Below are 14,226 nucleotides of genomic sequence, written 5' to 3'. Positions count from 1 at the left end.
CCAAGAGCTCTCATGCTCAGTCAGGTTGCAAAACGCGCGCTCACAGGAAGTGGGCTGAAGAGTTGAGCGGGCGATTGTAGATTTCCATTCAGATGGTCACTATCAATTTCATTTCTTTTTTTTCATTTTTTTTTTCATTCGAAGATGCCCAGGCATTCCCCACCCTGCGAATGCACAGCTTTTATGACATTATTCACCACAACATGAACATAACATTATTCTACAAAGTGGACACACGCGGTTTTGCCATGCGTGCACTGTGAAGTTCCGTATGCTGCGTGTATCTTATGATGAATCTATTCATGGGTTAGCCTTTTATCAGAAACAGACTCCGTTTACTTATGTATCTGTTTAAGTTGTGTTGATTTGTTTGTGTGGTGGTTACAGCTGTGCCTCGACCAAGTGGAGGCTATTTTCAAATATTTGGCTATTGGTACATACACCCTTCATGCGCGCACACATTCAATAATTTGGCTATTTTGGCAGAATAATCTTTGGCATCATATCTGTCAGATTATTTTACGTTCAGTCATTCAGAGTTAATTTTCCCCTTCGACATTGCCACTGAATTGTATGCAAATAACCTTTTAACAGCATACTTATGTTTTCCCTACTGCTCAACCTCCTCGGTTCGGCTAATGTCAGTTGACTAACTTGTGACTGGTGAACACACAAACAATGGCGTTTATTGTGAGCATCTGAGAGTGTACATTAAGCTATGCTATATTACAACAATATTAATGAATTGCTTTCTCAACCACACCGAGTCATTCATCCTAATTTAACCGTTTTTGACATTGTGATTTCAATTCTTTGTCTCGTTTTTATTTAACAAATTGATAGGCAAATGATGGACTAATTTGTTTATCCGTGACGTGGAAATGAGCCAGACGCCTTAGATTCCGATAAGTGAGTTTTCTCTGTAATGCTTCAGAGAAGAGAGGAAAATATACTGCTGTTTTTACTACCACACTACACTCCCTCGCACGCACTAATAGGCCTATGCTGTACCAGGATGATGCAGATATAACTATGGTCTATCTATAGAAATTCTATTTTTATTGTAGGCCTAAAACTGTGAACTTAGGCCTTGTTCGTGAATACCCTGCAAAACCAAGCGATATGTAGGCCTATCATTTTAATCCAAAAATGTTTTCCTGGCACGCGTTCACTTTGGCCATTAGCGGGATATCTTAATTAGACCGCTAATTGACATTGCTGGGGCCCAATTAGGCCTACAGCTCATTCTGTGCTGCCTCATCAAATACTAAGAATAGCAGCAAAGATTCATCGGCCAGTTACCACACACGTCCATTCTGTTATTCCGAATGCAGGTCATGGTTCTGATCAGACAAATGACCCAGAAAACCTGTTAATGGAATCGGTGATTCTGTTCTGACAGGTAGCAATAGGAGATCGATCACCTTTGATCTATATACAACGAAGAACTGGCGCATTACGCAGCTTGCTGGGTTGCCCATAGAAAATGTGTAGCCCTTTATTTCAACAGTTAGGCCTGTGTGAAGCCGTAGTCATTTGATATTTGTGAGAGATTCTGTAATGCATAGGTCGTCTTCTAAATTAGGCTGTGTTGGCTTATGGCGATAGCCTGTTCGGGTTTCACCTTTATAAGTGAGATGTTGAGATCATTTTGTGACGTTATTTGCGTATTCAAAGCTCTGATGTGTTGGAAGTGCAGTTAGCTGTACCTCAGACTCTCGTACCCAACCATGAGACGCAACCCTTTTGTCAGATGTACCAGTCGTACCCAGAGCCGTACTTGCAAAACTGTGCCCTCTAGTGGGAATTGTTGTAATGAACATTGATTGAATTTGACTTTGGCCATTGTCTGAGTTAGGCTGTGGTCCCATTAAATTTGTTCAGGAAAAAGGCTGAAAATGTTCTGGCTTACTTTACCTGTATTGTTGTTACCTGATTACAAGACTACACACGTGATGTGACAGGGATTTACAGGGGCAATCCATAAATTGCTGAATTAGAACATCATTGAGTGCCCCCGTCCCCTTGTGTTCATTTAGTGTGTAATGAAGCAGATTACTCTTGTTTTTACATTTTTGCAGTGCCATTTTGCTAACCCCCAAAAGATCCCTGATTATTGGGCTGTAATGGACAGACACTTCCTGTGTACACTACAGATTGACATTGCCACGGTGACCTTAAGCAGCGCCCCTCACTTCCTCCAGAGTCTGTGTTCCGCACATGGATCATATGGTTGAGTCGGCGGGCTAGAGGGTCGAAGGTCAAGAGATTGCCAGCAGATGTTGTACATTTACAGGCTATCTGCTTTCTCAGCCAAGCAGAGTTTTTGTGGGGGAGAAAAAAAGTAGATGAGAGATAAAGAGGCAGAAAGAGAGAGAGAGAAACTAGCTAGAGCAAGATCATGTAGCTATTTTGTGTACCAGATGACACTACTTTCAAGGTAATTGTATTTAAATGCTTAATGGAAAATGTTAATGATACAATAAGCGTTAGATGGAAACTACAAATCACCTGCTCAAGGAGGACATGAGAAACTTTGCTACAGTTTTCTTCCACACACTTTTTTTTATTTGTAAATAATAAAAATGAACTCTTTTTTAAATATAAAACATACACATCATTTGAGCCACATCTGTATACAAACAAAAATGTTGCAGTGAATATTTTTTTTCTAATTATCTTTTCTCATTTCAGTGAAACACATTAATTGTAAACAATCGTCATTTTTTAATTATCATCATTATTATTTCTAACCAATAATACTGACAAAAGAAAAGAAAAGAAAAGAAAAATGTAGCCTTACTGGACATTAAAAACAAAAAAAGAACCTTTTTTTCCTTTTTTTTCTTAATTATCAAACATGTTTACAGGTAACTCTGTGAGAGGCAGGGTTCAAAGTGAAACAGAGGGCCCTCAGGACACCTCTGAATTCAGTTTTAAACAGGACAACCATTTGCCCTTCCTTTTCAACTTTGACCTTGGCTGGCACAATGGTCAGTCTACCTGCCTCTTTGGTGGACCTCGTGTCCACCTTCCAGTCCCACTGGACTGGGATGTGTGGTCTTAGACATCAGACTTGGCCCCTTTATGCGAATACAAGCAATCAACCACATGTTGGTTGGTTGCCTCATATTCATTAAACATTTTACGCATAAATGAGTTCTCTGTGCATCTATATGAAGTTATATTGTAACATGTACAGTACTGTATGTGTGATATATTGGCTATCGTTATCGGCTAGTTACACGTATAACTGGGTCTGCTTTGATTAGCCATGGTGTAGTAATCTCTTCTCCCTCCCCCTCTTTGAGGTAAATTACGATGTACACAAACATACAGCATCTGTTGGGGGGGGAGGGGTGAGGGGTTGTGGGGGAGGTTACAGTTTGCTGCATTCTACCAATGAGCATAATATTTTTTTTCCCACAGGGCTCATAATAAAATAACAAAAACTAGTTGGACAATCAAAGTGGCTTGAAATAAACAAAGGTTTCTGAGACATTCAGCGTGGCAATGTAGGGCATGGGTTTGAGCTCATCTGATCCATTTGTGTACGCGTGACGGTGAATGGCTTCCGATTCTTGTTGTATTATTTTTTTCATCTCTTTATATTCAGGTACAAGCAAACTGTACAGGTACATGCAACATACAAGCTGGCCTACAGTATGTGGAACAAACACATATTTCAATCTTTTTTATCTGTTTGTTTTGTTTGTTTACAAAAGTGTGCATGCAGCTTGGAAGAGTTCCGAGTCATGCGGCTCTACCTCCCTCGTGAGTGGGCGGGGTCAGTAGCCTGACGGACAATGGCAATTGGTGCGTGTGTCTGTAACAATCAACCTTGATTGGTTTACATTAACATTCACAGAGATGCAGGAAGAAAAAGTCTTTGCACAACTTTGCAAGAGTTACTGGTTCAGGAGATGAGGTGAGGTTAACCCAAAAGAGAGGAGCTAAAATTGCCATTAATGTTTTTTGGTCTCTTTTTCAATGTTTTACCCTAAATTTTAAACTTTTTTTCAGTACAAAATTAAGCTGTGTTGTGCTTGCTTTTTAAATAGTAAAAGAAGTCAGTGGAACTTTTGACTTAAACCCCACAAATGTGCACAGAAGGTGGGGTGAAGTGTCTCGACAACAAGGGTAGATCAAAAAAGTACTTGTACTTCCTCTGGCTCTTGTGGGAGGCGGACATCACTCTTTTAATCTTTTAGATGGTCTGAAGTGGTGTATCAGTTCACACTTTTTTTTGTTTTATCTTTATCCCCCAGAATAGGGGAAACATCTATACAGTTCAGAAAGAGAGTGAAATCAGACATCATATGAAATCTCTCATCTTGTCCATGTCTTTATCAACATCTGACAATCTGTTCTAATTTCTTATTTCAAAAGAAAAAAAGAAAAGATCAAACGACCAAAAACACCTCAAATTGTTAAACTGAAGGACATGAAATTCATATCTTGATAATACCAGCAAAGTGGATAAAACAGATAAAACACCTGTTTCTTATCTTGTCATGTTCCCATCATTTTTAGTTGTGTCTGGTGGGTATTCATCAGACAATAATAATAATAATAATAATAATAATAATAATAATTAAAATAATAAAAAACAATATTATAAAAAGTGTATGTAGCAGTATGAAACTGGAAAAAATGTAAGAAATGGTGAAGGAATTCCAGAATCACAGACATGCAAAGTGAGCTGTCATTGGCCAACATATTTGAAAAAGAAATTCAAGATGGTAGACAGAAAGAAAGACAGAGCGAAAGACAAGGGAAAGAAAGAAAGATAGAAAGGAAGGAAGGAAGAAAGAAAGGGTCAGGATCAGGATTTGGGTCCTCGAGGTATAGGCACCAAGAAAGGCCCTGCATTTCCAGACAACCCATGTTAGAGAGAACCCTGCAGGCTTGGTGTTGGTGTTTCTGCAGGCTTGGTGTTGGTGTTTCTGCAGGCTTGGTGTTGGTGTTTCTGCAGGCTTGGTGTTGGTGTTTCTGCAGGCTTGGTCTTGGTCCCAAGATAAGGGTAAGGAGGTTGGATGGGGGTAAGATGGGGTGGGGCCGGGGGTCGGACGGGGGGGGGGACCATTGCAAGGATGAGAAGTTGGCGGGGCTATCTCTGGTTTGGGTTGATACATTCTGATGCTTTGTGTAGACTAGACATACATTTCTTTATTGTTGATTTCACTGAAATATCAAAAAGGACTAGTCCTTTCCTTTCACTGTGCTGAGTAAGACTTGGACTAGTGTCTCCTTATCACTTTTGTAAAAGCAGCGTTCTTTGTGATACTGACCATGCCCTACAGAATGAAAATGTAAAATCTACTGATGATTATTGTATTTTCTTTTTTAAAAAATAGAAGAAATATACAGTGAACAACAAAAACACAAAATGCAAGACAAGCAGAAGTTACCTAAAGACAGAAAGTAAATTTGCAAAAAAAAAAAAAAATAGGAGAGGAGTGATTGTCAGATTTTAAGCATTTTTTTTCCATTGTGTTCTTTTTTCATCGCATTTTTTTTCTCTCCATTTGCCTCTCTGATTGGTTGTCCTTGCTTCCACCGCTTTAATGTTCCATTCCTGGTCACTTCTGGCATGGTGAGGCTCAGGAGAAAGGAGAGGAAGAGAGAGAAGGGTGGGGGATGTAGGGTGGGGGGGGAGGGGGGAGGGTGAGGGTGGAGTGTGGGGTGGGGGTGGCGGTTATTAGTTCACTACGACCGCCCCCCTGCAGGTGCGGACGAGCTGTCCAGGGACGACTGGGACGCCCTGCGGTTCATCGAGGCCAGAGTGGGGTCTACTAGCGAGGAGGGCGGGAACAATTTGTACCAGCCAATCACTGTGCTAGAGAGGTCAAGCTCCTCCAGTAGGATTTGTGCGACACCCATGAAGGATTTGTGGTCCATACGCCCATAGTCTCCCCAGACTATAACCTGGGGTGAGCAGAAGAACAGTGTAGCATGAGGTTTTCAGTGGTGAGGCACTCGGGTTTGTAGAGGAACGTAATATTTCCACGTCATGTTAACTGGCGTTTCTTAATTGTAATATGTCAAAAAGCGAATGGACTGCTACTCACTTGTAATACTTTACCCTTTGGGCTCTCCTCGAATAGCAGCGCTTGCTGGTAAAGTGGGTCGAGTGTTTTGCGGGCGATCTTGGTTTTCTTTTTGGCTACGTAGGCTCCACTGTCCAGAAGGTAGACCTTCACATAGGGAGCTGAGAAGAGAGGACAGTAGGGTAGGAATTACATAACATTTGTAGTAACTACTACTACTACTACTACTACTACTACTACTACTACTACTACTACTACTACTACTACTACATAGGGAGCTGAGAAGAGAGGACAGTAGTGTAGGAATTACATAACATTTGTAGTAACTACTACTACTACTACTACTACTACTACTACTACTACTACTACTACTATTACTACTACTACTACTACTACTACTACTATTACTACTACTACTACTACTACTACTACTACTATTACTACTACTACTATTTCTACTACTACTACTACTACTACTATTACTACTACTACTACATAGGGAGCTGAGAAAAGAGGACAGTAGTGTAGGAATTACAAAACATTTGCGTTTAAGCTACTACTACTACTACTACTACTATTAATAATAATAATAATAATAATAATAATAATAATAATAATAATAATAATAATAATAATAATAACAATACACCAAAATTATGATTATATGACTCCAGAGTGTAGCACTGTAGCTGTTGGCTGCAGCAACTCGAGCTAGGTAGAACCGATTGTTTTCATTTTTTTCGTACCGACAGTAGTGACCGCGAAAATCTATGTGCAAAATTGCCTGAAGTCTCCTTTAAGCTGTCTGGTAATTTCCCAAGACATAAATGTGTTTGAGTATGTGGTAGATTCATTTAAGATTGATCTGACCCATTTCCAAAACGTTGGCAGTAAAGTCATGTGTAGGAAGGCAAGTTTTGCATGGGAGTACACGAGACGTACCGGGGAGAGATTTGGACCCTGGTTTCTGTATGAGGCCACGGGCCCGGATCACCTCCACCTCCAGCTGGCCCTTTTTGTCGGCCATGCCGATCTGGATGTCTCCTGCACAACACACAGCAAGCCCGAACAGCATGTTAAAAAAAAAAGATGTAGGAAGATTTGTGAGCTATGTGACATGCACCCACATGCACAGTGCACATACAGTAGACACAGGCACACAGACAACTCTCACACACACACACACACACACACACACACACACACACACACACACACACACACACACACACAATGACAATGTATTTATCAAATCAAAGTGAATGACCTAGTACACAAACATAGCAGAGGTGTGAACGTGGAAGATAAAAGGTCTGTGGAGGTCAGACTCACCTATTGCAGGTGTGGCCAGAGTCTGACGACCAACCAGCTGCGCTGGACCGAGCCCGTCCAGGAACTCACTGAACTGACTGTCCGCTCCCAGGCGGGGGAAGATCAAGCTGGAGAAATGATTTTAATTAACCAATCGGTGTAATTGATTATGATCCATTATCCATATGATATATATATATATATATATAAACACACTGAGCCATGCAGGGTTAGAGACCACACCAACACTGGGGGGGATGGACATACAATGAGTGAACTTACAGTATGGAGTTCTATAGTAGAGCTCTGTACCATATGGTTAGGGCACAGTGCCTACTCTCTCTCTCTCTCTCTCTCGCTCTCTCTCTCTCTCACACACACACACACACATACACTCAATGCATATATTTCCATCCTCCATGGAATCGTCTCTCCCCACAAGGCAAGGCTTTCCACTACCTACTGCCTGCAGGAATGCAAATAGCAGACGCAGCCTTTAATTTGAAGTGAAAAGCAGTCGTGGAGCCCCCCAACCCATTTATCCTTCCACAGGTCTCTTTACCTCCTGCTCTCTCTCTCTCTCTCCACTCATAAGTCCCTTATTAGCACTACTTCTACTAAAATATCTAACGTTACATCAACTCCAGCCACCCATCATGACCCCACACACACACACACACACACACACACACACACACACACACACAAACACACACACACACACACACACACACACACACACACACACACACACACACACACACACACACACACACACACACACATACACTTTCCCCTATGTGCGTTGGACGACTAGGGGCTCTGTCGGAGGAGTCTAGACACACAGGAGGTAGGCGTCGGGGTGGGGTGCCTCTGGGCTCTGGGCGCCTGCATTGGGATGATGAGGGAACAGGAAGGGGGGGAGAGGAGGGGTCTGGAGCGCTGACGGAGGAGGATGCTGCGGCTATTTTGGGACACATACTGGTCCGGCTGGGCCTCAGCGTGTGACGTTGACAGATGTTATAATTAGTGGGAGGACTGGGAAAATGACTCGGGGTGTGTGTGTGACTGTGTGTGACTGTGTGTGTGTGTGTGTGTGTGTGTGTGTTTTTTGGTTGTCGAGGGACCAGAAAATGACTTCAAGACCAGTTAAAAAAGAGAGGTCCCTGACATGGGGGTCACATGCTAGGAGTGTTTTATGGTAATCTTTGAGTGAGGTACAGAGAGAGACTGTGTGTGGTGGAGATCAACTAATATTGTTTATGAAGGCGTGCTGTTCTGCACTGTGTGTGTGTGTGTTTGTGTGTGTGTGTGTGTGTGTGTGTGTGTGTGTGTGTGTGTGTGTGTGTGTGTGTGTGTGACAGAGAGACATACAGAGGGACGGACAGAGATTTATTTAGGGAGAAATACAACGGGAGAGACAGGAGTAAAGAGACACATAGCATGCACAGCTACTCCCATATAAGGAAAGTTGGCAAAAAATAGTATGTTACGGGTCAGTTGTTTTAGGTACCATTCACAACTTCTGACCATGGAAACGCAAATAACTGAACTGAACTGTGTCGCTTGGTGGAAACAAGCCTTAAGAGCATGTTGTGAACCCTCTCCAGTTGGGTACTCACTTGCCCTCGGAGTTGCAGCTGGCCATGCTGCCGTTGGTGGACTCGCGGCTGGGCTGTCGACTCATGTTGCGCTTCAGCTCCACGGCCATGCCCGTCTCCTGGCTGCGCTGGATGGGGCCCGCCGCCTTCGACTTCTTATCTGGGGCGACACAGAGAGAGACAGTCCTTACAGCACGAGTCCTCAAACGTCACATGACCTATGGGCAGTGGTGTAGTCTGCGTGATATGCAGGACTACGCTGCAAAGCATCAGTACACCCACTTAAAACAGGTAAGGATACGTATTAACATTTGGGGTTGATCACAGTATACCCACTACAGCTAACTAAACTACACCACAGTATACCCACTACAGCTAACTAGACTACATCACAGTATACCCACTACAGCTAAATAGACTACACCACAGTATACCCACTACAGCTAACTAGACTACACCACAGTATAACCACTACAGCTAACTAGACTACATCACATGACCTATGGGCCACTCTACAGGTGGTCTTCTTATAGGGGGGCCAGTGCAAAAGGGCAAGAGGAGAAAATCATCTGTTATCCCAATATGGTCATTAAAAGCCCCGATAAATAGCTTGTTGTGTATTGTAATTTAATATAAGTCTATGTCTATGATTTCATCAAGTGAATGAATATTAGCAACTCTTGCTTTAGTATACACCATTGTTTGACACGTTGCCGTTGTATCTGAGACTGACGTTTACTTTCTAAATTACATGTCTTTTCTGGGCAGACAATATTTGCAAACTGCAGCATAACAGTTTCAGTCGTTCAGACATGGTTCCTCGTTAAATGACATTGCCTTTTGCTTCGCTTAAACATTTACATTTACATTTAATCATTTAGCAGACACCTTTAATCCAAAGTGACTTACACATGTCAACTATATTATAAGGGATTACATTGTCCCCGGAGCAATTTGGGGTTAAGTGCCTTGCTCAAGGGCACAACGGTGGAAGCCGGGAATTAAACCCACAACTTTTCAGGCTACTGCATGCTAGCCCAGCTAGCTTCACAGCCACATCACCATCTTTTCTGCCTTTCAGCTTTTGGTTTCATTGAATTACTTTTCTCTCCCTCTCATATAAGCTTCACATTTGCACGTTTAGTAGCAATGGCGGTTTAGTTTATTTTTCCTTGCACAAAACAGACAAATTGTTGCCTCATTATTGAATGAATTATTAAAGAATGAGTCACATTGTCAACTTTCCTTGAAACTACTGATGCATCTGGTCAACATTTATTTTTTCTTCAGAAATAAGTTAAAAACAACTACCACATATTTCATATACATAGAGGAAAAGCTCTGTTGGTTCCCTTGTGATAAGCTCTTTTTAGATTGTTTATATTGACTGACCCACAGCAGGGCTAACTCATGGGGGGGGGGGGGTGGGCAACTCTTCTTCCAGCCCCCCCCCCCCCCCCCCCCATGCTTGGTTGTACACGGACCCCTGTTGGGGGGGGACAAGGGAAGTTTCGGGAGTTCTAGAGTAAACGACTCATGCTTGAACCTGGTGTCATCATTGTCTCCTGAATCAGCAATAACCTTAACGTAACACCCCCCCTCTCTCTCTCTTTAATGTGCTTTTATGTAAAAAGGCAGCGTTGCCTCTTCTCCCTTCTATCACCCTTTCTCTCTTTCCTTGTTCTTCTGCCCTGTCAAATTCTCTACCCCCCCCCCCTCTCCCTATCTCACCCATTTCATTGCTATATGGCAATGTAGAGCAGAGCAAATTCCGCTTGCTCATAGGAGAGCCTCAGAGCCGGACACTGGACTGGAGCATCCATGGAGAGGAGGCTGAGAGGAGGCACACTAGGATGGGATGAGGGAGGGTCCTTAAGCACACTACTGTATGTTGCTATTTGATATATGATTTAGTTTAAGTATAAGTAAGTATAAGTATATATACTCTTTTGATCCTGTGAGGGAAATTTGGTCTCTGCATTAATCCCAATCCATGAATTAGTGAAACACACACAGCACACAGTGTACACACAGTGAGGTGAAGCACACACTAATCCCGGCGCAGTGAGCTGCCTGCATCAACAGCGGCGCTCGGGGAGCAGTGAGGGGTTAGGTGCCTTGCTCAAGGGCACTTCAGCCGTGCCTACTGGTCGGGATATAGTATATTTATATAGTTTATATAGTATATTTAGGATTTATTATTTTAGTATCATGTTTATCTTCTACTGTCTATTGTACAGTGGAGTTTTTTTTATATGTATATTACTTTTCTGCTGTAAGTGCATGTTGTGTGTGATGTCTGTATGCTACTGAGACCTTGACACTGAGTGTCTATCTATCTACTGTATATCTATCTATCTATCTTGTGATGGGACAGGTCAGCTTGGGGGGTGGCTGGTGACCGTGGCTCTTGCGTTTATTGTGCGGTGGCTTAAAAGGCTTTTACAAGGAGGTAAATCACCTGTTTTTGTTTGGTTTGGGCTAGGACTAGTTTGGGATATACAGTAGTTTGGTAATGTTTCCTCCATTGGTTGCATGCTGTGTTGTGAATGTGATCAAAGGGATTTTCTTTCCCCACATAACTGCACTTAAAAGCATAAAATTACTAAAATATTCACTGTTCAAATGAATTCTTCATTGCAGGTGAAAACAAAATCTGTGGCATGCAATTACTATAGATGGCATCATACTGGGTAGAGTACTTTGATCTTTTTGCAACGAAGACTGCGAGTTTTACATAGTGCAGCGGGTATCACAGAGCACCACTTCATCACCACAGGCTGATTAAGACTAATCGAGACTTTTTTTTGGACCATAACTGAAATTCTGGGATGTGCATGTTGTCGTTGGCAACTGGCTCACCTGCCCCGGTGATCTGGGAGGTGCTGCGGCTGCGGCGGTTGCCCACGATGGAGACGACGCGTGCGATGCTCGACCGCCGCTTCTTCCCGGACCCGCCCACCCGGCCCAGCGCCGTGTCTGATTGGCTGCCGTCGGTGCGCTCGGGCGTGTAGATCTCGCCACTCACACTCGTGCTCTTCATCATGCTCTGGCCGCCGGAGCCAGGCACCTGCCTACAGGTGAGAAACACGCAAACACGGAGGAGAGGAGAGAGGGATGGAGAGAGGGAGAGATAGAGGGATGGAGTGAGAGATAGAGGGATGGAGAGAGAGATAGAGGGGGAGAGAGAGGGATGGAGAGAGAGATAGAGGGATGGAGTGAGAGATAGAGGGAGATGGAGAGGGATGGAGAGAGAGATAGAGGGATGGAGTGAGAGATAGAGGGAGAGAGAGGGATGGAGAGAGACAGAAAGAGGGAGAGAGAGAGAGAGCAAGAGAGAGAGAGAGAGCAAGAGAGGGATGGAGAGAGAGAGAGATGGATGGAGAGAGAGACAGAGAGAGGGATGGAGGGAGAGAGAGAGAGGGATGGAGAGAGACAAAGAGAGAGATGGAGAGAGAGAGAGAGGTATGGAGAGAGACAGAGAGAGATGGATGGAGAGAGAAAGAGGGATGGAGTGAGAGATAGAGGGAGAGAGAGAGGGATGAGAGAGACAAAAAGAGGGAGAGAGAGAGAAAGCAAGAGAGGGATGGAGGGATAGAGAGATGGAGGGAGAGAGAGAGAGGTATGGAGAGAGACAAAGAGAGAGATGGAGGGAGAGAGAGAGGTATGGAGAAAGACAAAGAGAGAGATGGAGGGAGAGAGAAAGAGGGATGGAGTGAGAGATAGAGGGAGAGAGAGGGATGAGAGAGACAGAAAGAGGGAGAGAGAGAAAGCAAGAGAGGGATGGAGGGAGAGAGAGATGGAGGGAGAGAGAGGTATGGAGAGAGACAGAGAGAGATGGAGGGAGAGAGAGAGAGGGATGAAGAAAGATAGACAAAGACAGAGAGAGAGGATGGGGTGGTGAGGAGAGAGAGTTGGAGTAATAGTAGAGAGAAATATGATGAATGGTGGTAACAAAAAAAATAGTGGAGAGAGCAAAAAGGGAAGGACAGTCAAGGAAACGAGAGTGCAAAAATAGTGTGTAGAAATGGGCAGAGAAATATGAATGAGATATAGGCATGAGGGAAATGGAAACAGGGAAGGGAGAGGCTGAACATTAGTACATCACACACACTGACTGTAGACTCTGAATGTTGATGAGGCTGAACATTAGTACATCACACACACTGACTGTAGACTCTGAATGTTGATGAGGCTGAACATTAGTACATCACACACACTGACTGTAGACTCTGAATGTTGATGAGGCTGAACATTAGTACATCACACACACTGACTGTAGACTCTGAATGTTGATGAGGCTGAACATTAGTACATCACACACACTGACTGTAGACTCTGAATGTTGATGAGGCTGAACATTAGTACATCACACACACTGACTGTAGACTCTGAATGTTGATGAGGCTGAACATTAGTACATCACACACACTGACTGCAGACTGTAGACTGAATGTTGATTCCATATATTTCCTCTTTATTGAGCAAGACATCCAAACCCTCAAAACAAATCAAGACCTCATCACAAAGAATCCAAGTATTCTGACATAGAAACAGAAGTCTCCAATGATGTAGCTCATTGAGTCCCGGACAGTGCTAAAGTCCAGACACTAATACAGTATCACTGATTACTAATGGCTATGGCTAAATGGGATTATGAATACAGCAGTAATTACATTTCATCACAGGTGAAGTGAATTGATAAGAGCAGTCTGTTTTGCAGTTGTTCTCTTTGTTGCTTTGGCACATTTCTCAGATCAGAATGGTAATTCTTCAAACTGTTTGTTCAAACTCCATATCATCTTATCACTTGTGCACTTCATTGAAGCAGTTTCTCCCCATTTTGAACAAATGGCAATGGTTTTGTACATCTATGAAAGTGATTTTGTACAAATGTCTGCTATTTTTTTAATTTCCAATTGCTAATGTCATGTTGGTCAAAATGTACTATACTGATCCCCTGCTGAATAGTCCTACCGCAAAAAACAAATTGGCCTTACCGGTATTTCATCGCTTCTGTCATTACATGCAAATGTGTTGAACTAGCTGTCATAACTAGTTGTCATAGTCTATTTATAGCATATATACATGTATGTAACGTGACAGACAGGAACGTCAGGATGTATAGAAAGATGTACGGTGGTGCACAGCTCTGATCAAGGGGTGTTTTACTCTTATATTGGCCATTTTTCATTTGCACAATGCTGTAAAAGCCTTTGCTTTCTTACTGTAATACTGTCATGATGCCATAAACTAAGCATTTT

At 42.9% G+C, this 14,226-nt stretch overlaps 1 protein-coding gene across 1 annotated transcript in view; it reads right to left on the bottom strand.

Moving 5' to 3' along the window:
* Positions 1-5,709: 5,709 nt before the first annotated feature.
* rims1b (regulating synaptic membrane exocytosis 1b) overlaps positions 5,710-14,226 on the bottom strand; it is a 73,146-nt gene continuing 64,629 nt past the window's right edge. The window contains exons 30-35 of the mRNA XM_076270541.1: positions 11,825-12,036; positions 8,984-9,122; positions 7,383-7,489; positions 6,993-7,094; positions 6,072-6,211; positions 5,710-5,928 (exon numbers count right to left, since the gene is read on the bottom strand). Of these exons, the coding sequence (XP_076126656.1) occupies positions 5,710-5,928; positions 6,072-6,211; positions 6,993-7,094; positions 7,383-7,489; positions 8,984-9,122; positions 11,825-12,036 (919 nt within the window). The remainder of the gene's footprint in view (positions 5,929-6,071; positions 6,212-6,992; positions 7,095-7,382; positions 7,490-8,983; positions 9,123-11,824; positions 12,037-14,226) is intronic.

Source organism: Alosa pseudoharengus, unplaced genomic scaffold (genome assembly GCF_046254945.1).
Source record: "Alosa pseudoharengus isolate Yale_2024_CS ecotype anadromous, Long Island Sound unplaced genomic scaffold, YU_APseudo_1.1 YU_APseudo_1.1_scf_1, whole genome shotgun sequence".
Lineage (NCBI taxonomy): Eukaryota > Metazoa > Chordata > Actinopteri > Clupeiformes > Clupeidae > Alosa > Alosa pseudoharengus.
The sequence above is the reverse complement of the archived record's forward strand: the minus strand, read 5'-3'. Positions and strand labels throughout refer to the sequence as shown.